We start from the raw sequence: 25,573 nt of genomic DNA on the forward strand, positions 1-25,573 counted from the left end.
GGCGGTGGCAGCAGCAGCAGCAGCAGGGAAGGCAGAAAGCCCTTGGAAGTGGCCTGAGGTAATGCAGAGGGATCTGAGGAGCCCTGCAGCCAGCATACTGCTAGAGACATTACTACCAGCAGAAAACGACGTTCAGGTGAAGACCAGTGTGGAACCCAAGGAGAGGATGTCGAAGACCAGGACCAGGATTGAGACTTTGCCTCTAGCCACCCCTGGCCAGAAGATTTTTCCAATCCCTAGTAAGGAGGGATTAGTAGTTAAACAAAGATCAATCTGCGTTACACATTATCATATTTAGTTCTCTATAGGTCCAAGTTAACCGTTAAGTAAACTACAGTGGTTATCCTACTGTCGTACTCCTCCCTAGCCCCTAACCAGATCTCACTGCGATTTCCAAACTTCTGAGTATAAGAACCCCACTTGGTGCTGGGCTGGAAATGGATGAACCTATTGGCCATGGGTTAGAATCTTGGACCCCAGAAACTGAGCCATCAGGGCCCAGGTCACACAGACTGTTTTAGCACTTAGGGATGGCTATGAGAGCAAGTCTCATGCAGTGGCCTTTCAACTGGGATTTTCCCGGCCTGGGACAGGTACATAAGCTTCCTCCTGCTGAAGCAGAGTCTGCTCAACCAGGAGCATGTCTCCATATCTTACCAGGTGGTACGCCCATTCTCATCTAAGTGGTGAAAGGTGTAAGTATAGATCCATCTGAGAAATGGCAGATCTGAGTCACTTAAGAGTCCCTACTGGCCTGGCCTGTAACCGCCTTTGATGTCTATCATTCCTGAGTCCTTTTCCTTGTGCTTTAAGCCTCATTTCTACTTGGCTTATGCTCAGGCATGAAAAATTAGCCTGCCAGTCAGCATGTCTGTTTTGCTTGTTCATACTAAGCATGTGCCCACCCTACTGCTGAGCTAAGATAATGCCAATACCTATGTGAAGTCTTCACCTTTCTCTTTCTCAAGTTCCATCATTGCTACTGCTTCCTACGTAAGACTTGGTTACAAAATCACTAAATCAACCATCTTTGGATCTAGCTCCTTTTTCAGTCCTCTTGGAGTCCATTTCTCTCTCAGGAAAGGAAATAGCAGATGATGAGAGTCACCTGGGCTCTTAATCCCCACTCCATCTAACACTGGCCTCACTCACACTTGCTTTTATTAAGCTATAGCTGTTTCACATCCAGACCTCAGGATCAGTTTCTTACAAGTGATCAATGTAAGATATTGGCAGACGTTCTACTGGTCCAGCATGGCTGTACCAGAAGAGAGGTGGGCTGCCATGATAACAACTGCCAGAACCTTATCCTGAGGTCAGGTCAGTGGAGGATTTCTGGCAGGCACAGGCCCAAATGGGTATTTCACCGAGTTTCTGAGTATAAGCTGTAGAAGAGAATAATTTGCTTCTTAAACGCATGCTGTGTATGCTGAGTTCAGTGACAGGTTAGTTTGCATCCTAGACTGGTGACCCAGGAGGTCTTGAGTACTTAAGCTTAGAGAATTACTTCTGTGACCCAAAACTTTCTGATGGAATTTTGGATTCCAGAATCTGAGTTTATGAGCATGCAGGCAAGATGGAGTGGGTTCAGGGTGGCTCGGACATTACCTGAGGCTCCACGTCCAGAATTGCAATCAGCCCCTGCTCGTGGATTTTCCGAATGGTTTCCAGTTTTGTCCCATACATTGCATCCTCATGGCTTCCATACTCCAAGTATTCATTATTTGAGATGTCTTGCATCATTTGGTCATGAGATACAAAGTAATAGTTCTTGCCATTTTCTTCATCTTTCTTTGGAGGTCTGGTTGTATCTGCAAAGTTCCGTTCATGAGAGGTTTAAACAGCTGGACTGGTGAACTATATTACCAATGGACTTATTCAACTTAATCACTCTGCGTGTGTGTGTCTGTGTGTGCACACGTGAGCATGAGATTTAGGTTTTTGTGTATGTTAGGCAAGTACTCTACCACTGAGCTCTAGAAACTTAGCTCCTTAATTGTTTCTTAAAAGTTCATTAGGCCACAACTTAATGACAGCACACAGCTGCAATGTCATCACCTGGGAGGTGGCAACAGGAAGATTACATGGTCAAGGCCAGCCTGGGATACCCAGAGACTCTGTCCAAAGGGAAAAAAAGGCTGTTGTTTCTTTAGAGTGTCACATATCACTTGTTCCTATCTCCAGTAACATTGCAGATTTTAAAACAAAGAAATTTAAAAACCATATTTATTTGTGCATATCAGCATATCAGCTGCTTTTTCTAATTGTTTGGTGAATATTTCAGTGTTGTGACATCTTTCGTGGGAGGAAAGACATGAAGTGACTGTGGTGTTCTGAATGAAAAAATGGCCCTATAGGGTCAGGTATTTGAATATTTGGTCTCCTGTGGGTGGAACTGTTTGGGGAGGGTGAGCCTTGCTAGAGAAAGTATATCACATAAGACAGGCTTGGAGACTTCAGAGCCTTCCCCCACTTCCAGTTTGCTCTCTCTGCTTTGTTTTTGAGGTTGGAAATGTGATCTCTCAGCTTCTTGCTCCTGCTGCTATGCCTCCCCTGCTATGAGTCTTCTCACTCTGGAACTGTAAGCCCAAACAAAGTCCTTTCTCTATAAGTTACTCTGGTTATATTTTATCACAACAATAGAACTATCACTAATAGGGTGGCCCAAGATTAACATAACTCACTATCCTTAAGTTGGTCCCTTGCAAAAAGAAGAAAGAATAAAAGAGTGGACAACTACACGTGCTTATTCTCATTTAAATGAGTGATAGTGAAATTGTCCAGTTTCTTAGTCTCATGAGCCACATTTCGATGGCTGAAGAGCCACCAAGGACTACTGTATTGGACAGCTCAGATGTTGAAAATGTTAGCCTATACCACTTCATAAATGAGGATGCTAGAATACAGCAAAAGACACACACCATACTTAAAACAAATGAGATTAAAGAGATGTGGCTATGATTATCACAGAAGAACTAAAACAAAAGGTGAGGCAAGGAGTTGTGAATTGGTTTATAGGCCAAATTGTCTTTTAGAGGTGTGTGTGTGTGTGTGTGTGTGTTTTGGTTTGTTTTTTTGAGATAAGGTTTTGCTTTGTAGCCCTGGCTAGCTTCTGACTTGGTATGTTGCTCTTGCTGGACTCAAATCTATAGCAATCCTTTTGTCTCAGCCTCCCAAGTGCTAGGGTTACAGGTGTGTACCACTGTGGCTGCTTTCCTTTAAAGTTTTGTTTTTAAGACTTATTTTTATTTTATGTGCGGGAGTATTTTGTCTACATGTATACCTGTGCCCATGTGTGTGCCTAGTGTCTACAGAGGCAAGATGAGGGCAATAGATCCTCTGGAACTGGAGTTATAGACTACTGTGAGCTCACATGTGTGTACTGGGAACCACACCTGAGTCTTCCACTAGAGCAGCAAGTGCTCTTAATTGCTGAGCCATTTCTCCAGCCTCTGCCTTAACGTTTTATTGAAACATAATCATGCATATTTGTTGAAAGTCTGTCTAGGGCTATTTTCATTCTTCAGTGGCAGAGATGAGTAGTTCTGGCAGGGGTTATGTGGTCTTCAAAGACTCAAAAAGAAAGGGTTTGTCACCTCCCATGTCAGTGTACACTAAAGTTAAGTGCCAATATGCAGAATATACTGCAGTTAAACAAACTGGGAAAATTGGTGTTATGGTTTAGAAACAAAATGTCCCCCCTAAATGCTCACATGTTAAAGGCATGGTTTCTAGTGCATCCAGTCATTGATCAATAACTAGATCAAGAGGGCTTTATCCTAATAATCAGTGGATTAATTTGCTCATGGATTCATAACTTGGTGGCATTACTAGGGGGTAGTAGCATTTGGAGGTAGGATCTAGTTGGAGGAAATAGTTCATCAATGAGGGAATTTTTTTGGGCACTGCATTCCTAACCTGGCTCCTCTGTTTCCTGGTTGCCATGAGGTAAGTATCTTTGCTTAGCTATAAGCTTTTGCCAATCATGGTATTCTGTGCCCACAGGTTTACAGCAATGGAGTGAGCAAGCCACCTGTGGACTGCCACCTCTGAATTGTGAGCCAAAATCACTTAGTGCCTTTTAAATTGTTGTTTTAGATTACATGCACATGGGTGTGTGAATGCATGCACATGTGCACACACATACTTTTCTCTGTCTTCACTCCCCCTTTTTCCTCCCTGCTTTTGTTCTCTTATCTTTTAACCACTTCTTTTGTACTGCTTCATTCCTTGAATAAAGACAAATTTATGCTATGAATACTTTCATAGAAAGTATTTTATGATGAATACTTTCTAGAAAGAATGCTTTCTCCAGTTACGCCAAAAGCTGAAGTTGGCATACCTAATCTTCAGCTACCTCAGGTAATGTAGAGTGCCTATGCATCTGGGATCAAAAAAGAAATGGCTGATGCCATCAAAAGTAAGTTTTCAAATTGAACTAGTTAACTAGGCATTTAATAACCACTAAGTCTACCTGCTATGTGATCAAGATGAAACTAAACATTACCCAAACTCATTATATTCATGATATAGACATGAAAACTGAGAAAACATTTCAAAATGCCTGAGTATAAAATTTCAGGAACACCAGTTGCAATACTTGATAAGCCTTTTGTATACTAATTTGTGGACTTCTGAAGCTTCCTGGCTCTCTGAGGTGCACACTGACCTTGCTTATGAGCACCCAGCAGGAAGACAAAAGTCTTGATATTTTTTTCCTGTTGTTCTTTTTTGGTTTGTTTTTTGGAGGCATGGGTTTGAAATGTAGCCCTGGCCGGCCTCAAACTTACAGGGGTTCTGTTGTCTCTGCCTCCTGAGCACTGGATTATAGGTATGTGCTACCGTCCCTGGTTACTTTTGGAGCTCTAGAATCATTCTTCATTTGCTCTGCTAACCTGAACAGAGACCTCATTTCTGGATAGTTTTTGGGAACTGGAATATTAACCTTTAGAATAATGATATAAACAATGAAATGATAGCTCAGATAGCTATGACTTAGCCACCACCTGCTTCATAGGCATACTCTTGAATCCATTTTACAACCATGGAGTTATTTCATTTTACAGTTGAGGAAATATAAGAGGGCAAGAGGTTGACAACATGAAATAGACTAGTCAGGGAGATTGAAAAAATACTGCAGATCCGAATTCCTTTTTTCAAACAACAGACAGGACATGGACTGGGCTTTAAGAGTGATAAGAAGTCAACAATATAGATAATGAGTGGAGGGAACATGGTTGTATCAGAGAAATTAGAAAACAGTTAAAGCTTATTTTTTCAAAGAATCATCCTAGATAATGTTTATAACATATGCTTGGAAAAATGAGGTTACAAACAAAATGGACTGGACTAATGCTGCAACTCGCTATGGAGTACTTAGAATTTGGAAAAAATGGAGTTGGAATAACCTTATATTTTTACTGCTTTTGTTTTAGATTTTACAAATTTCCTAGAGTAAAGAGTTACCATTTTGGTAATTAGAATATGCACATTGCAGTGATAAGAATGTGATAGGAGAAAAAGAATTCAAAGAGATTGATCCATCGCTTACGTGGAATGGGGTATGCAAAGCGGTCCGGGTGCTTTGTGATGAGGGTATTTTTTATGTGTCTTCTTCCAACACCATGTGCACCTATGTGATTTTGTAAACAATGGAAAAATTAACAACTAGTAATAACATTTGTAAAACAGTTTGGAGGTAGGAATAAGTATACAGCTAAACTTACCTAATAAGACTAATGTTTTCCTTTTGAATGCTGGCAGTTTGACTACTTCTTCATATGTGACAAGATCTAATTGATCAAACACTAAAACACAAACATTTAGAAGAAAGGTAAGTTTATGGAATGGATAGCTCATGTAAGTGAGTTATAATTTTATTGGAAAAATTAAGTTACAGTAACACCACAAATCCCGCTTATGACATGAAGCTTACATGTGATTTAATTCATAGTGCCATTATGGGAGAAAGTGTCATTTTTAAGCCCACGAAAATGACTCAAGAACTAGGAACAACCAAAGATACAATGAGTACATGCAGGAAAGTCCGATTCTAGAGGATATCATGTGATCATTTTTTTCATGCAGAATTGTAACAAACCATTTGAATTCACTCAGAACCACATGCTGTTCATATTTTCACAATTCTAAGAAATCGGCAATACTAAAAAGAAAGAGTCTATGGGCAGCAACCAACACAAGTGGAGCATGGTGCAACTGAAGTCAAGCGAGGGAGGGCCAGCTGTAGCACTTCCAGAGATGGGTGAGAAATGCATGGTCATCCAGTTTGTAGTTCATGGGACTGCTCTTTATTACTTCTTACAATTTGATGAAGGTGGCATGTTAGAATCTGTTAAAGCCAAGTTCTGGAAGGATTTTTACAAGCTTTTAATTGACCATTTCACAAACTGTACTATAACTGAGGTCTTGGAATTTTAAGTAGAGAAGCATGCATTCCTGTCCCAGAAACTATGTCAGCCATTAATTATAGAGGAAGCTATGTGGTAAATCAGGATGAACAGGATGGAAATAATCATGGACAGTCTGAGCTTAGAGGAAGTATGTTATAGACAGAGAAATACTTAAAAATATGTTTCTGAAACCTGCCTCTTATCAACACTATGATGAGAACAATTTCAAGCAATATGGGGAAGTTACCACAGTGAATTATCATTGCCGTTGAAGTTCAATGGGGTCTGATTCTCATACATGTTTGAAAATTTTCCTGAGAAAGCTGAGAGGCTACATCTGTGTTTCCTGTATCCCTGACTCCCATCCCTAGTACACAGTGAAGTTTCTTCTTAAAATATTGAGTTCTCCCAGGATTTTAAGTGGGTGAAATAATCCAGTGAAATGGATTCTATGGTTGAATCATTCAGAGAGCTTCTGCTCCCTGCAATGATATGGCCACATGACCTTGAGAATCAGCTCAGTCCTTTTCACTTGTGATCTGCACAGCAGCAAAACGTTATAATGTAAGAAAGATCCATGGAATACAATAGATCACAAACACGAAAATGAACAAAAGCATCATTCTTAAAATATATAGAGAAAGGAATAGGATATTAAAATAAAGATTAGTGCATATTAATGTTTTTTTGTGCATTTCTTTTCTTTGGATAGCTCAACTCTATAAAAGTTAAGTAAAAAATCTTTATACCATATTCTCTAGCAATAGCTTATATTAGAGAAACATTTGTAGGATGTCATGGTCACAAAATAAAAATGAACATGAGACTCCCTGTGGTAGAGCTACCTCACTGTGCTGCAGTGGGAATGGAATGATGGGAACCACAGAAGTAAAGGCAGGAGTGCTTACGGCATGGCTTTCTGTACCTATTGCCCTGAATACTATGTCCCTCAAGGAAAAGTGTGCTTTTGGGAAGAAGTACAGCAACAAGCTGATGTGTTTTAAACTATTAACACCATCAAGTGTTTTATAAAAGCACAAGATGATTATGATACAAGGTTTTCTGAAAGGGAGACACCCCTCTCACCCTCTAGAGAACCCTAACTTGAGTCTTGCTTATTTATGTTTTTGGCATTGTCTAAAAGTACACGAGTTAGGGATTAACAGTCAATACACCACAAACGAAGCAACAGATAGGTTGAACATTAGAATTTGAACCATGAATGAGCAGCATGAAAAGGTTACTCTGGTTTAAATAAAATTGTCAGGTAGTCATAGGATTGTGATACAAAACAGAACAAAGCAAAGCAAAACAAAACAGGATATTTGAAAAGAGTAATTAAAGACTGAACTTATGAAGGGTTTAAATTGCTTGATAAAGAAAAAGGGCTTAATAAAATGAAATCATTAAAAACACGGAGGCATAGTTATTCAACAGGTTACTTACATGCACAGAGGCCATTGGGAGTGAGACAGCATGAAAAATGTACAGGGGTCATTGAAATATGACTTTTTATATATTAGTAAAATAAAAGTATAATAGGCACAAAATAAACTTTATCATGCAATATTTTAAACACAAGGTAAATAAATCACATTAAGAAACAAACTCATTTTAATACAAATTCAATCATACCTTTATATGAAAGCCAGTGGATTTTATATGCTAGCATGTATATGGAAATTTTATGTGTGAATGATAAGAAACCATCCTTAGAGAGAACAAATGAAGGGGTCTTTCATTTTTTACTTTGTTCATTCCTGTATCATCTGTGGTTCCTAATTATGTGTGCCTATTATCTTATTATTATATTTTATGGAGCTTGGGCTCAAACCTTGCACATGCTAATAATGTACTCTATCACCAAGCTATACCTAAATCCCTACTCTTATTATTAAAAAAATTGCCAATGTCAGTGAGGTTATATGCCACTTTTCTTTAGGACAGTTTGTAGTATTAAGCATAATTTAAATGTAACTATGAATACTATTCCAGAAATCCTCTAAGTTCATATATAAGCAGTATTTTCAGGACACTAAATATCACTGTTTTGATGGCTCACACTAAAAAAATTAATATAGACTTCATAATTTGTTAAAAAGTTTAAGTCAGTAACTTAAACTAAAAGTGACCTCTTGAAGTCTTGGGCTTAAGAAGCTCAGTGCCTCCAGAGTACAGGTCTAGCAGGTGGCAGGACTGTTCGCATCAGATGCATATAAAGGTCTAACGAGCTTGTAGAAATCATATTTCATATAAATATTACAATACCATAATATGATTTATTCCTAGGAATTTAGAAATACTGCTGGACATACTTTGTTTATATTTCTCTGGTTTCCTAGTAAGCTTAAGTATTTAAGCAACTATATTGGCAGGAAAAAAACAAGCAGTTAACATTAAATCCTTGCCTCCATCTGAAAGGCTGTAGGTAGCTTCAAATATTGCACAAAAAAGCCCCCAAAGACAAAACAAAACCACAAACAAACTAACCCCAAATCAAAAACTCTTAAGAATGAATTTCAACTAGTGGCAATAGCCCGGAATGGATCCTGCATGTCTGTACTGGAAGACAGCTAAAGTGGTTGAATGAAGGGAGCCAGGCAATAAGGCTGGGGCATGTGGGTATGCAGGGGTAATAGGGAATGAAATGTTCATCTAAAATGGACATCAGCAACCCATACTCCAAAAGAAAGGAAGTGGCTTAGTGATGTTGCATTCATTATTTTGCCAAGGGATGTTGAAAACCCAAAGTTTTATGTTACATCACCTAACTTTCAAATATGGTATCATAAACTTATTTAAATACTGTGTATAATAAAATTTATTTATGCAACTATACTATGTATGATGTAGGCTATGCAGCTAAAGCAGAATTCTGTTTTAACTAGATGTGAGAATTTTCCTGGTGATAAAGAAAATAGATTTGGATGTGATGATTTCTATTCTTGGTGCTGTTGATAAAGTCTCTAGTCTTTATTTTACTTGATGATACAAGTAATTTCCAACTGTGATTGTAAGATAAGATGGGTAACAAAACCCATAGTCTTATTTTGAATTATTTTGAATTACTGCATACCATAGAAAGAACAGAGTTGCTGTATTTCATAGTCAGTTTCTGAAAGAAATCCTTGAGCTGTATTATTTGATCTGTAAGTAGCTGGCTAGTTGTTGCTATGAAAGAATATACTATTTCAAAGTTGTCATAGCATAGATAGAGGCTAATAGTATTTTACAGCAATTCTTTATATGGGCAATCTAATAATTCATGAGGGAATCTCATCCTAGCCAAAACAGACAAAGTCTGGTCTCTTATAATGTAATAAGCAATGTGTTCTTCTGGATTTTAGGATAAATAAGAAGGAAACATTCATTGATAAAGTAGAGGGGTGCTGAAGAGATGGTGACAGAAAGAAATGCTAAACTTAGTTGGGCAAGTATACTGCAGGTAGGCCAGGATACATAAAGGAAGGAGAGCTCATGACTCTGCAGGGGAAAGAACCCTGACAGCAATTTTATGTCTAGAGACTGACAGACAAGCAGAAACACAAAGGTTTAGAAACATCAGTGGCTTTGCAAGGACCTTCCTTCCAAGGTACTCAGATTCCTTTGAAGGCAGCCAGATAAACATAGTCAGGTAGGACAATCCCTCAAACACGAGTAGGACTATTTGGATGCCTAGAAGAGGTCAATAGCTAGGAAAACACTAAGGGCAACAAAAAGAGTGTTGACCCTGTCCCCTGTGCAACTAAGATTATTTTTCTTCAGTTTTGAGAACTTTGGCACATGGTTTGAGAAATGGGAATGTCAGGCCAAAGGATAAATACTTTCCAACTGTGACAGGGAGTGTTTCTCAGAGAGCTATAGCCCAAGACACAGGGTACTGCAAGATTCCTCAGATGTTACCATGAGAGTACCTTTTGGCCAGGCTGAGTAATGAGAGAACCTTAGATTCAGTGAGGTTTAGCATTAGAAAGAACCACCTTTACTGGCTAACCTGATTGCTTGGTATGAGGGCTTCAGCGAGCTAAGTGACCAAGTCATACACTTCCTTGGGTGAACTAATGGTCTTGTCTCAGGTTGCCTATTAGGCTGATAATCACATTTGCAGGTATAGTTCACAATGACCACTGGGAATCCAAATGGGTATGATGGAAGAAGCACAGTGATGCCCCAGTGTTCCAAGAACAGAAAACACGAACCACAGGAAATGAGAACAACTAGCTGTCAGATTGGATGTTGATTCTCTGGCAACAAATGATTTGATTAAGTCTTTGTCAACAGTTGGAGAGGTCAAGTTTTCTGACCAATTCACTTAATTATCCTCAGAACCAAGTTAAAGAATATTGACAAATTGAATACTGATGCTTACACTCCTTCCAATTAGTAGATTATAAAACTAAATACATATTAGCAGATTTACCCAGCTATTTCTTTGTTTTTCTAGGTTTAAATTAATTTGAGTGTCATCAGTATTTATGTATCATTTAACACTACACAAATGAATGCTGCGGATGAAACCTAGGGCCTTGCATATGCTAGGCAAGCACTTTACTATTGATAAACATCCCCAGCTGATTAACTGTTTTGCATTTAACTAATGTGATTTAGATTTAGCTGATCTCCTGTGTGTTAGTCTGGTGAAAGCAGACAGAAAAAGAGAAGGCAACTAAGAAGACTTGGTAATAAGGGCTGAGATCTCCAGCTAAGCTAACTTCTACTGATAATATACAGATTTTCAAACAGTGCCACTTGAAAGAGTGGTTGCTAGAGTCTATCTATTAAGATACTTGGCTTTACATATTTCTTTCCTTTATGAAACATACACAAAAGCCACTGTGCACTGTGGTAATACAACAGGAATAAGAGGGTGCATAATGTAACTGGCGGGAAGTGAAAGAGCCCTTATTTAATTGAGCCATTCCAACTTAATTCATGTGGAAAGTCACATTCATTCTGTATTACACAGCAGTTCAGAAATGCTTACATTTAATTTCTGGTTAAGAAAGGAGAATTCACCTGGCGGTGGTGGCGCACGCCTTTAATCCCAACACTTGGGAGGCAGAGGCAGGCGGATTTCTGAGTTCGAGGCCAGCCTGGTCTACAGAGTGAGCTCCAGGACAGCAGGGCTACACAGAGAAACCCTGTCTCGAACAAACCAAAAAAAAAAAAAAAAAAAAAAAAAAAAAAAAAAAAAAAAAAAAAAAAAAAAAAGGAAAGAAAGAAAGGAGAATTCAGAAGAACTTTTCTAGCACATGCTAATGCATGCTAGAATGCTGCACAGAGAAAGCGGCTTTCTAGATTTCTCAGAGATAGATAGACTGAATTGCATATGGATGGCTGTAGTCATTTGACTTTTTGGGACCACATGGTTGATAGTTTGGAGTTATTTCTGAAATCTTGGGAACTAAGCTAATGCCAGCTTTTAGTTTCTCAGTAAAAGTCCCTTATTGAAGAAGTTACATTGAGAAGTCATGGAAATTAAGTATACCATCACATATTTTCTTTCACCTTAAATGTCATCCTGTGAGTCTTCTGGGAATTCAAGTGCAAAAACCAATCACACATTGGTATGCATTTCAGTTTTTAACATAACAATGAACCCCAGGAATCAGTCAACCCCAGCTTCAATACAGACAGAGGGGAGGGAAGGCCTAGCTAAAATCACCTTGTGTTTTTGAGAACTTAAAAGTACATAAAATGGGGGAAGGTGAATAGTCACAGAAACCAACCCAAGTTAGTATCCTTCTTACCCATGCCCTTTCAAATCAGCTACAGAACCCTCCATAGTACAGCCCTTCTGTGTATCATTTCTAATATTTGTCATGGGTCCAAATCCAAGGGCCAAGAGGAACTAGAAGGGAGGGTTAGCCTCCTAAGGTCAATCTCTCTCTGCCAGAGAGAACCCCAGGGACTCAGCATACCACAGCATTTATTTCTCAAGGGAGGATTTAGCATGCTGAGTTCCTTTCATCATAGAGGAATACTACCTCCAAACAGCACCTTTGTCCTAGAAAGTAGAGCTCTGCAAACTAACTGGTAGGAGGCAGGGGTTCTTAATGCATCTGCAAGTTGGTCAAGGTCTCATAGGATACAATGTTCTGGAAAGAGAGCTCTGAAGAGCAAATATCTGCTTAGGTCTTGGAGATGTTTGACCCAGCCTCAGAAACAGACATGCTTTTCCTACCTGCATTGTGCTTTGCCAAATATTTATCTTTGTACTGCTTCTTTTTCTTGCCAAACCAAGTACAGCTGGCCTGCTGCTCTTGTTTGGTCTTCTCCATGGCAATGCAAGCTACTCGCCTAGTACACAAAGAAAGGAAGGAAGGAATGTAAGGAAGAAAGGAAGAAGGGGGGAGAAATCCAACAAAGTTAACGCATAGTTTTATGTTGAGAAAAGACAAAAAATCATTTGAAGGCTACACACAATAGGATGTCTATTCCTTCTCAGTTCTTGAAATCATGGACATAAAGAGGTTTTTTTGGCTTTCATGACAACTTCTTAGAAATGGTTTAAGACTACAGGCTTATGTTAAAACTGATGTATTCCTTGAGCCCACATTAGCTGATAATAAGGGTCAGAAGTCTCATCTGGTTGTGAGATTCAGGGTGATGATCAGGGGATTGTGAATCAAGGCAGGCCTGTTTTGCATCCTGGATTTGTTATGTATTAGCTTGTTTTAAGTGCTTAGTGCTTAGTATTAGGCATGTTTCTAGGAATTTTTCACATATCAACCCAAGCATTATTTCTGACAAACTAAACAGAGTCACAAATTGCACAGGAATCTTAAAGTTTATAGTTTTGTTTTCATATTTTATCGTGTAAGAATTTTTTTTGTGCTTATCATGTGAAGTAGGAATCCAGTCTCTTTTGTTAAGAACCCCTGCTTCCTACCAGTTAGTTTGTATCTTAGATACTCAATTGTCCTAGCAGGCTATATTAAAAAGTAAGACTGGACTCACAAATCCTCCTGAGTGCTGGGATTACAGGTATATGCTACCATGCTACAGCCTGTTTTTCTTATCTCTGGTATACCAACTTTTGTAGTTCTAACAATGTAAGGAAGGGTTCCTGACAGAATGTCCATTTTCCTTAAGCCTGTGTGGTCTTACTCTTGGTTCTCTGGCATAATTGTGAATGCCTTCTTGGTAAGATGGGATACTTGGTACTCTAAGGCTTTGATGAAAGGTCCTCATAGAGGACCTGATTGTTGAGTTCTCCAGTACCCTTTGAGTTATTCAGTGCTTTCAAGCTCATTAAAAAATAAAGCAAAACAAAATACCCCTTTATTTTCTGCAGCATTTTTTCTTTGTAGCAGAAAGATTGATCTGAACAGTCTAGACTCCAGCAGAGACAAGAAGCAAACCTTTTCCCAATGCAGCTTCTTCAGATTTCTGCAGAGGACTAAGGGCACCATGATTTATGTCTCTGCTCTAACTAGAAAGAAACCTGGAATCTATGTAATTATTGTTTTTCTTCCCTTAACACTTTTTCCAATACAGCCCCTGTATCTGAGGCTGGCCTCAAACTCTGTGTAACTAAAGATGACCCTGACCTTCTGAGCATCCTGTCTAAGCCTCCCAAATGCTGGACTGCAGGCCTGCACCACCATACCCATTTTATTCGGTGGTGGGAATCACACCCAGAGTTTCACCACCTGAGCTACTACATCCCCAGTCCATCATGATTATTCTGAATAAATGCTCATAATGTGAATGCTCTCCAGAAGACATTATTGTGAAATGTAGCATTCACAGCAGCAGCATCAGACTTAGAAACTGCTTTCCTCCTGCTTATGTTAAACTGTTTGCACAAGATCAGAGTGAAAAACAGTGCCAGATGGCAGTCTGTTGCTTCTCTGTTTGGGCTCCATTTTCCCATTTGTAGCATGGCGTCTGAAGCCCTCATCTACTTTAATACTTTAAATGGAAGAATAGTTTTAGGGAACATGAGATAGCTGAAAGGGGCAATCAAGCCAAAGAGATTAACCAAGAAAACTATTTAATAGTGAGAAGGACTGGTAAAAAAGAGGAAATATTTACAGATTTAATATTTTTGGTTACTTTTAACTAAGTTCAAGTATTTTTGCAGGGTATAGGTTAGGGAGTGGCAGAATTCCAGGTTTTGGCAGGTTAACTTTTGTTATATAAAACAAAACCTAGGTATTAAATTACCCTTTTTTTGTAGTAGATTTCTGGTAGATATTGGGCAAATATTTAAGAGGGTAGATTTATGGACTTTTAATAGACGATACACATCCTGTCTTCTCTCAGTTAAATGGGGTCTAAAATGCCTGTCTGATTTTATCCTGCTCTACAGCTTAAGCCTTCTAACAGAATAGGTCATCTTTCCCTGACTCTGTCTCTTGTTCTGTGGATGGAGCCTAGGGTATACCAGGCAAACATCTACTTCTGAGTTATACAGCCCCCAACTCAGAAAAAACATTCTTAAAGAATGGCAAGGCCAAGAACAATGCTTCTGATTATCCTTTCTCTGAACAGTGGACCAGGCTTCATTTTTAAATACCTCAAGTGACATTGAATCATGGCACTTGAAGATTTTTTTCCTGATGTTGGGGTAGGATGGTCATGAAAGGATACTGAGGGATACTTCTGGAAGAAAAGGCCATTCTAAAAAGACTAGAACAGTTTGTAGGAGTTGAAGGCTCTGCCCAAAAGATCTGAAGCTAGCCATTCAGCTTGTCTCCTCCCTCTTTTCCTTACATAGAAAGTGTGGATCTAACTAGAACCAGTATCTGACTCTAAGCTGAAGATTAAGTCTTGGACAACTAATTTTTGGATTTGATCTTAGACAACTGGAATTTATATAGTTACCAAAGAAAAGGACTTATCAAGCAGGTTTTATAATATGAAATACAAAATTGAGAACTGGAAGAGAGGGCTCAGTTTCACCATAAAATAACAAAAACATACCATTCCTGAAGTTCAGGAGAAGGAATGAGACCTGCAGTTCCATTTTTGGAGTTTTCCAGTTTACCCTGCCACCAGTTGTGGTCATCCTTACTAATAATCTGGATGATGTCACCAACTCGGAACCGGATGCCAGCTTCTTTGCAGGGGATGAGGTCATCCTTGGCTGGATCATATTCAAATTGTGCTCTTACATAGATCTATAAAACAGGAGTTTGTAAGAACGGAGGACACAGTGATGTGAAGAAAAACAGTGAATGCTACTCTAATAACCACACATCAACATTGACAACACAATAGGACATCAGATGGTGAAAGCTGAAATGATGTATGGAGGTAGGACACAAGAAACATCTACCACTAGAAACAGGGTGCCATATCTGATGCATAGAACTTCAGTTTTGCTGTTTATATTTGGGACACTTAAAATACTTGTTGAATAAATTCTGCTTTTAGTAATAGAATAGGTGTGTTAATTAAGCTCATCAATTTTAAAACTTGCTATGGCCATAGTGACGGTATGGATACATTGTCATGACCATGAGGCATCCTTTAAGGCATAGAGACTAGTACTCAGGGTAAAGTAGTAAGATCTCTGGGTTGGGATCTTGCTTTCATGACACTGGAAGCCATGCTTTCATGACAACTGGCAGTATGTCTATACACTGTGGATAGAGCTATATGTAACCCAAACAATATTAAAATGTTCAAAATATAGCTTTATTTCTTTAGAGAGATTTTGGCTTTGTATTTGTGCTTTACTTTTCTGGGAAAATAAATATGAATCTAAACCCCTGCTTTGACAATGTAACACTTGAAATCAGCACAGAGCATTAAAGCATGCATGGTTCAAGGTCCAGAGCTTTATGGTGTGTGAATTGAGGAGACACATTAGCAGATGGGTTATAACACAGCAGTATTTGATGAATGACTGGAATTCTAGGTGCTTTAAAATAAGGCACTATATATCCAAGGTTGCCCCAGTTATGAAATCCTGAGACTAAACTGTGGGGATATTCTACTAATCATTAATTTATACAATTCTTAACTTAAAATCAGATTTAGTATTTTTTTACATTACATTTCAATTAAAACATTCTCTTGATTCTATCTATTGATATTAAGCTTGAATGTCCCATTTAAGTCACTGTAAAACCAACCTGAAGGCTTTGGAACTATTGTGTGATGTTTCATTTTAGCAACCCAGCCCTTAAAATTAATAAATCTCTGCATTTGTACCTAAAATGTATGCTTTAAAAATGCTGTCTGCTTGAAAGCTACTTGCTGATGCTGGACAGTGCTTAGCATTTCTAAACTAGCATAGGCATATTAGGGTGAAGACCAAGGTACTGATGCTGTGTTTCATCGTATGTAACTTTTAGACACACAGACAAATAGAAATTTATTTTAATTCAGCTTTCAATTTTAAAGAAGTGCCTTAAATTGTTCATTAGGGCATGACTTTTAGTTATACTTAGAATTCTATGAATTTTGTATGCACCAGAGGGAGGAAAGACTCTCTAAGGCCAAAACCTCTTTACTGCCAGCAAAAAATGATCAGGTTGTAATTAAAATAACCATCACAGCTACAGAGATGTGAGGAAAAAATCTTTATAGAGAATTAGTCATGTATAATGTGTTAAAATGAAATGGTACAAGCTTTCAATGCTCAAATGTTATGGTCCAAAATGCAGACATTATGGAATGGAAAGGGTTAATAAAGGATCAGCTATTAGCTTGGTTTAGAGAAGTTTCTATAGAGGTATCTATTCACCTGTCGTCCTTTTGGTTGGGTGGTTGATGGCAAGTCCTGTAGAATAAAGCCAACCCAGGAGAAAAATTTTCATTTACTTGTCAAGAGTACAAAGTAATTTGTGTGTTTCTGTTACAATATGGTTAAAAATGAACTAGATTTAAGTTGTAAAGAGATCATATACATCATTACATTTCTTAGAAATGTTGAGTTATTAGGAAAAAAAAATCAAACCCAGGCCATTTAGCAGCAAGCTGAAGAAAGCAGGTAAGTTGAAGCAGAGAGAAAATGTGTTCTTAAGAAACAACTCAGCATCTTCAACACAAAAGCCACTGCGGTTCAAACAGCCTATTAAAAAACCCCCTGAGCACAAAAGAACGGTTGCCCTTTTCGACTTCATCATTGCAACCGTTTATATTTTGAAAATTTTAATGGCTCTATGGATTTTTACCATCTTAATAGCATTATATGTTAATGTTAAAAAGGAATTCTTTGAGAACCTAGGTTCACATTGGAAAAACAATTATAAACAATTTTCTCATACAATTTTTCTTACTTAGATACTTGGGATATCATTCCATTTGAGATGATCTTTGAATGACTAATGATTTGATTGGATAAGAAAGTTGATATATTCTTAAAGGGCAAATTAAAAGTCAGAACAAAAGGCAACACTGCTGCATTCTTAGAGGTCTCATAATTGCAGCCTGGGTGACAGGCAGCAGCATCAGCAACTTAAGAGAAGATTTGAGTATCTCCCAAACCTGCAAACCCATGCACATAAATGCTTCTGATTGGTAAACAATTCTTTCTATAATCCAAAATGTAGAGTTCTGAAAAATGGCAACTTTCCAAGTTTAAGTCAAATATGTACTTTGTGTTAAAGATGTGATACCAGCGTGGCTTAAGTGCAGTTTGAAGCCAGTTCCTTTTGCTTTTCATATCCAGGCAAGGCTTAAAATTCACAAAAATATGTGCACGTACCACAATAACAAGAGGGCACACCAATTCGTAAACTTAGATAGCGGAAACTAAAAGATGTTGCTGAAATCCCTCAGAATGGAAAACTATGAAGCCCAAGAACACCCAAATGCTTATTCTGCAAAATCCCTTACATTTATCATTTTTAAATTAAAAAATTCTTAAAGAAATTTAAACACATTTCTAGTTACATCCTTTGAGCAGCCATACGTATTGGTGGGGTGGATGAGAGGTATTTTTAGAACAACTATAGCATTGCACTACATTTCTTCAAATGTGGCTGGTTTTTAAGGAGAAGGAAATGTTGAGGAAGATTTTCCAGGAGTCAACTGCAAGGCTGCTGCTGCAGTAGCCGTGTACATCTGCAGAAGACAATCTTTCCACTGAACACATGGAACTAAACACTCATGGCAGGTGAGCACCAACAAAATCGTCACACTTGGCTGTGTGCAGCTAGAGTTCTTACCGAAACAGAATTGTTAGTGCTGCTATGACCATTAGCAGGGGACTGCCTGGAAGTGGAGGGGGAATCTCTCTGAAATAAGACACAAGGTTCATTAACACAGAGCACTAGCATAGAAACAGATATTCACATCAACAGTCCCAACCACAGTCTGACGACTATTTCCTCTGAGGTTAATGCTATAAAAGGTGACATGCTGACTGACTTACATGATTTCACAGAAGTATGAAAATACTTTTTTTTCAGTTTGAAGATTCCCATATTATAAGTGAGGGCTGTGCTGTCATTGATTAATGATTATTCTTTTCCCGTATCCCAAATTCTACAATCTTTGCTTTTTTATTGGGACCTCAGGACAGTGATATTAAAACCTTATCAAAGGGCACACAATGATAAATATTATAGTGCTATTGTACTAAAGATCTCAACTGCCTAGTTTTGTATTAAAGAATAGGTTAAAGAATGGGTTTGAGAAGTAGTTTATTATTCTTAGGTACCCCAGTGTCAAGGATTACCAAAGAAGTCCACTGAAAGTAAATGAGCCTAAGAGAAAGACTTTACATATTGTAATCATCTTAGACCTTTCTAGAATAAATATTACTAATGGGGTAAAAAGAGAAAGCTGCACCAGAAAGCAAATCTCTTTCTTTGTAACATTTTAGCAGACTAAGTAAGACAGTGACTCCAAGCAATAATGCTCTATTTCTGGCCAAATTTCCCAGGAGCCCACACTCTTTGCTGCTCAACCCACTCTGAATCCTTTTCAGGTTCTGTTCCTTAGTGTCCAAGTCAACTTTAATAAAAAGAACTATCAGAAGAAGAAATTAAGTCCTTTAAGACATTTCATGTATAGAGTTCTATATCGACTTCTGTTCAAAAGATATGTTTCTCTCTAGGATACTGAAAGGATACTTCTGGAATTGGTTAGCCTGAAATAGAATGAGATCCTTTAGAGGAACATTCTCAAACATTATGTAGTAAATTGATCTCTATTTGTCACCCTTAGCGATTCAAATTAGTAGAGATAGGGTCTGAGGGAAGCGGATGAGAGCCTTCATTAGAGAAGCCTTGCCCTAGCTAAGAAGAGTCCAATCCAGGTGGGTTGAAAAGAAGTTGTGTTTCTATGTTGGGGGTGAACAGAGTAAGAGGAGGAAATAATTTGTTTCAAATATTTAAAGGTGTAGAATTTATATGTATAATACTGGTGTCTCCCTCAAACTAGTTCAACAACTTAAAACAAAAGGGAAAAACTTGTATTCATAACTAACAATATCTTCTGGTTAGCCCCACTCCCAATCCAATCTATTTATTCAATGTCTTCAACAAATGAGAAATGCTGTGAGGAACCTATGGCTCTAGAATATTTAGAATTATTTATACAAACATGTATGTAAGCATGCCATTCCCTCTTTTCCCTGACAGGTTTATACTCTAAGTAACAAAACTTAATGCTCTGAATCTTGAAGCTGGAGCAGTGCTGTGTATTTTTTAAATATATTACTAATTGACATTCTGTAGGAACTCACCAAGAGGAGCTCAAGACCCAATAAAATATGATACTTTAATTGACAATTAAAAATATACTTGAACCTGTACTTGTTTTCTTGTGAAGTTTGTAGCACCACTGTAGACCTGAAAAGTGTAATCTTTCTTTCAAATTTTCTTAAGCATAGATCCAATAAGTCAGCTACCAGCCCTTAAAACTTAGCTTTAGAAAATGTACACTTCATATCTATTTATTTGCAGTGAGGGACTCACACATGCCAAGCAAGCATTCACTGTGCTATACTCCCAGCTCTTATACTTCATATTAACATACTTGGAAGAGCCACAGGGAAATTTTAAAAATAAGGTTCAATAAATAACACTTGAACTGAATGTGCTACAACCAAAGAATGATTCTGTTATGATAATTTATGTCTCCCAATATAGAAAAAATAGATTTTTGACTATAATGAGCAAAATAAAACAAAAAAAAAAAATAACCCCATAGATTGAAAGAGTTCTAATTGCCAGAGGATAATCTGTTTTCAGAAACGTGGGGAATGTTATTCTACAAAAGGTCATTTCCCACTTCAGATATGCAGAAAGGTCACAGGAGCCTGTGTCCTTTCAGTGAAGTCAGTCAGGGTCTCATCGCAAGACCTGTCACTCATTTGAACACTGATATCTCAACAGAAATTGACTCTTGGAAAGAAGAACTACCCGTAGGATGTCTTAACAAGGGAAGTGAATTGACTTCCTGGGAACACTGCTGTATTTTTTGCCTCAGGGATTTCTTTCTTTCTTTTTCTTATCAAGCTTTATGTTACTGTAGTTTTTCTATATTTGGCTTCGATTTTGCTGCAAAAAGGCTGAAGATATCTGCATGGAAGTAGGGCTGAGGAGGTGGGTGGGACCTCCTCTGTTCCGTTATCTTTGTTGTAAAATTGGTGTGCAGTGATCTAACAGCACAGGCAGAAACAATTTCCCAGAAAGCAAAAACATTCAGCCATCAGCAGACAGTTAGTTAAGAACTCAGAGGAGATGGGGGAGGCTGGAGGAGGGGGAGGCTTGTTAGACTTATTACCTCACAGGACGAAGACTGAGTGCGGTAGCTTGGCACAATCTTGAAGGTTATACTCCCTCGCATTTCCCTCTGGGGGAAGAAAAGAGGAGAGTTCTCATGCAAACACATGTTGAACACAAAAACACAGAAGAAACCACTCCAAACATGTGGGTGCAATCAGTATACACCACCTGACAGCACACAGCCCTAAAAAAACCCCTAATTATAAAACAGGAAACACTCAGGTTACTGGTAGAGGTTTCTGGGAAATGTCCCTCGAAGTCAAGGCTGACTGTCTTGTATCAGCAATGGATGGTCTCCAAGATCTCTGATGGTTATCTTTTGTACAACATGAATACAAAAGAGTCGAAATGACATGCCTTACAAAAATGACTATACACTGAACTGAAGAAGAGACTAAGCGCTTACATAAAAATCCTATTTAATATGCTACTCTTAGATGCTATCACCATAAAATTGCTTTTATACTTTATTAATTCTGGCATTATTTTTTATTATGGCAAGCCTGGGATACTCATTGCATGAGAAGCTGCTGCACTGTAGCAGGAAGGACTCAAGGCATAAAACAAATGCTTCCCTCTGTTTGCTACAGATGGGAGTCTGTCAACAGATGTCAATGCTTTTTATTGAAGGCCTAATTTCAGTACAGATTTTTTTTTTTCGAGTATAGCCTGGCCTACAGTTACCTTCCTCTTCTTTGTGCTGTAGAACAAGACACTACAGCTGGCCATGACTCAGCTAAAGAGGTTTCTGATGGTGCTAATGTCAGGAGCCTTTTGAGGTCAGTGAGACACTAGTTCACACTAAGTATGTACTGGGGAGATTGTTCTGTAAATATCTTGTTGGTAAGAAACCAAGGAAGGATAGCAGTGTGCAGACTCACACTGCTAAAGGCAGGCAAAATTGTTCCAAACTCCACTGCAGCTGGCGCATTTTCCTGGTTGTCAGTGTTTAATGAATAGTGCACAAGTTCAGCATCACATAAATGATGGTACAAGAAGTACTGATTATGACTGAAGAACTATTAGGTTTGCTTTCTTTATATCTATTTATTTAGTGTGTGTGCTAGGTATGAGTAGGGATACCTTAGTCACTGTATGTATGTTCGGTGTAGGAACATGTGTGTATATACAGGTGCCAGCACCCATGTGTATGTGCTTGTGGAGGTCAGAAGAGAATGTTGGGTATTTTGCTCCATTATTCTTTACCTTATTTCTCTGATACAGGATCTCTCACTGAACCTTGAGCTAGGCTGCTGGCTAGTAAGCCCCAGCTATCCTCATGTCTCTACCAGACATAATGCTGTGGTTACAGGCAGGTGAGACCATGCTTTGCCTGTTACATGGATGTGGCATCCAGACTCAGTTACTCTGACAAGTGCTTTTACCCACTGAGCCCCTATGTGTGTGTGTGTGTGTGTGTGTTTTTAACAAAATAAGTTAATAGAGCTATCAAGATGGCTCAGCAACAGGACCTATACAATGAGAAGACCAGTAGACATGCAATTGTGAAAGGGGAAATCTCATGGGGCCCTACTCCTGGACAAAGAACTACAGGCAACTAAGGAAGGTTTAGAGGGAGAAGTAGTTGTTCCCAGGGATGAGCCTCCCACCTGGTCATCCAATTCTAAGTGTTTAGCTCTGAAAGCATGTACATACAAGGGACACTTAATGGACTCGGCATGTTGTACTTATATGTGTAAACATCTAGATATGCATGCAACAATTAAAAGAAAAAGATTCCACGAATGAGAGAGATTGAGGGAATGGTATATAGAAGGGGTTAGAGGGAGAAAGGGGAAGTAGGGAAATGTTGTAATTATATTTTAATTAAAAATATAATAGTAAAAAAAGATGGCTCAGCATGTGAAGGCATTTGCCACCAAGCTTGATGACTTGAGTTCAATCCCTGGGACCCAAATGGAGGAAGCAGAGAAGAAACTTTTTCAAACTGTCCTCTGAACCACACGTAGGTAGGGGTATGTGTGCATCCACAGCCACTCCAAAACACAAATTAAATAAATGTAATTAAAAATAAAAATCTAGGCTAATGAACTAAAAATTAATGTTACAGAAGGGCAAACTTCCATTGGCTTACAAGCATTTTTTGTAGCTGTTCCACTGTTTGGTTAGCGACACTGATGCCATTGATTTCTCGGATTTCATCACCAACATGAAGTGTACCTAAGAAAATCATACATGACTATAAACATGAATGGAGTAAAAACTTTTACAATAATGAAAAGTGAAAGGTAGCAATATAATACAAAAATAAATTACAGATCTAAAAGCCTGTGATTCAGAGACAGGACCACATTTAGCTGTAGAATTACTTCTCTTTTGTGTAATAAAACCATCCAAATAGATACATTTACTTGCAGAAAGCACATTTTTGATGGGTGGCCAAAGAAATTTGTTGACCACCCAATAAGAGACTATCAGGTATGAGCAGCCATAACTGAAAATAAAGAAAATGACTACTACTTCAAAACAAAAACATAAATGATGATATAAGCTAATACATGGATTATAATGAATAAGAATTCAGACATGGCTGAGGAGGGTTTCAATGAACTTGAAGATATAACAAAGGATCACTTAAGGTCACAGAAATAAAGACAAAGAAACCAGGAAACAAGAAAAAAATATAAAAACGCTATGGCATAAGGAGTGTTTAATGTACATCTAATTGAAATTCAGAAAGAACAAAGAGAATGAAGAAGAGGCAATGTTTGATTGGATGAATATTTTCTTGAACTGATGAAAGCATTACTACATAGATTCAGGAAGAATAAGATACATAAAAAGAAATCTGGGCCAGAAGCAAAAGGTTTTTTCACCAAGTCTGATAATCTATGTTCAATCCTTGGAACCCATATGGTGGAAGGAGAATTGATTCCCCCAGATTGCGCCCTGACCTCTACCTGTACACTGTGGCATGTGTACGTGTGAACATTTGTGTGTGCGTGTATGTTTACATAGAAATAAATAAACATAAAGCCACTGTTTAACTTTAATATATGGAAAGTTAAAATTTCTAGGTAAGCACCAGTATCACAGAAATAGGGTGCTGAAATTAGAAGCTAGAGGGATAACAAAACGAAAATCTCAAAAAAAAAGACCAAGGAAAGCAAAACAGTAGAATCATCACATTGAATATTAATGAACTATTCTATTAAAAATAATGATTAAGACTGGTCACAATAGTGCATGGCCTTAATCCCAGCACTCAGGAGGTAGAGGCAGGAGGATTACAAGTTTAAGGTCACCCTTGGCTGCATAGTGAGTTTGAGGCCCATGTACCTAATTCATATAGTCAAATATTTAAGTCCAAAGAGAGATTTATAAATAGACACTGAGATACTCTACTATGATAAATGGACATTTTATGAAGTATTTGTGGGTCAAGCATACAAAAAAATTAATCAACACATAAAAGATTTGAACAAAAACATTAACAACACCAAGCCAGTTGGGAACTCTGTATGCAACAATTGAAAAGTAAAGGTTCTTCATAAACATATATTCATAAAAATGTTTTTTTTTTTTTTTTTTGAGACAGGGTTTCTCTGAGTAACCCTGGCTGTCCTGGAACTCACTCTGTCGACCAGGCTGGCCTCGAACTCAGAAATCCGCCTGCCTCTGCTTCCCAAGTGCTGGGATTAAAGGCATGAGCCACCACCGCCCGGCCTCATAAAAATGTTTAAAGTGTATTGCCATGAGGGAAGGTCTTAACAAAGCTTTGAGTAATGGTGTCATAGAGACCATACACTCTGACCACAATGCAATTAAGTTAGAAGTAAATTACAGAAACAGGTCTAAAAAATTCTCTTTAAAAATGGTAAATAAAAATACTTCTAGGGCTGGAGAGATGGCTCAGCGGTTAAGAGCACTGACTGCTCTTCCAGAGGTCCTGAGTTCAGTTCACGGCAACCACATGATGGCTCACAACCATCTGTCATGAGAGCTGATGCCCTCTTCTGGGGTGTCTGAAGACAGCTACAGTGTACTCATACAAATAAAATAAATAAATATCTTTTTAAAAAGCCTGCTAAATAACTTATGGGCCAATAAAAGTGTAATAGAAATGTTAGACGATGACAAATGAATCATAAAAAATTGTTACATATCAAAATTGATGGGATACAGATAAAACAGTACTTGGAGGTTTTGTTTCATTTCTAGTGGTGGGGATGGAATTTAGGAACGAGGTCTACAATAACTGAAACTCAAAAGACAAACAGCTCTTTTATGTGAATCATAAAAGAATCTACTTCCATCAGAGGTCTAGGAAGAATTAAGGAAGGTAAAAGAAAGAATCACAGGTGGCACTCACCTTGCCTGTGAATCATACCCCCATGCATGATTCTTGCAACAATACAATGATTTAGCTCATTCATTTTCAAAGTGATTCCCTGTTAAAGAAAACAAAGTTGGTAAGGATACAATTAAATGAAAGCACTATTTTAT

At 38.2% G+C, this 25,573-nt stretch overlaps 1 protein-coding gene across 1 annotated transcript in view; it reads right to left on the reverse strand.

Moving 5' to 3' along the window:
* Cask (calcium/calmodulin dependent serine protein kinase) overlaps window positions 1-25,573 on the reverse strand; it is a 340,530-nt gene that overhangs the window by 11,271 nt on the left and 303,686 nt on the right. The window contains exons 14-24 of the mRNA XM_031372099.1: window positions 25,440-25,518; window positions 23,202-23,287; window positions 21,105-21,173; window positions 18,539-18,607; window positions 17,113-17,148; window positions 15,342-15,538; window positions 12,595-12,710; window positions 5,727-5,807; window positions 5,552-5,632; window positions 1,609-1,811; window positions 117-236 (exon numbers count right to left, since the gene is read on the reverse strand). Coding sequence (XP_031227959.1) covers window positions 117-236; window positions 1,609-1,811; window positions 5,552-5,632; window positions 5,727-5,807; window positions 12,595-12,710; window positions 15,342-15,538; window positions 17,113-17,148; window positions 18,539-18,607; window positions 21,105-21,173; window positions 23,202-23,287; window positions 25,440-25,518 — 1,137 coding nt within the window. The remainder of the gene's footprint in view (window positions 1-116; window positions 237-1,608; window positions 1,812-5,551; window positions 5,633-5,726; window positions 5,808-12,594; window positions 12,711-15,341; window positions 15,539-17,112; window positions 17,149-18,538; window positions 18,608-21,104; window positions 21,174-23,201; window positions 23,288-25,439; window positions 25,519-25,573) is intronic.

The sequence above is a fragment of the Mastomys coucha genome, chromosome X (assembly GCF_008632895.1).
Source record: "Mastomys coucha isolate ucsf_1 chromosome X, UCSF_Mcou_1, whole genome shotgun sequence".
Lineage (NCBI taxonomy): Eukaryota > Metazoa > Chordata > Mammalia > Rodentia > Muridae > Mastomys > Mastomys coucha.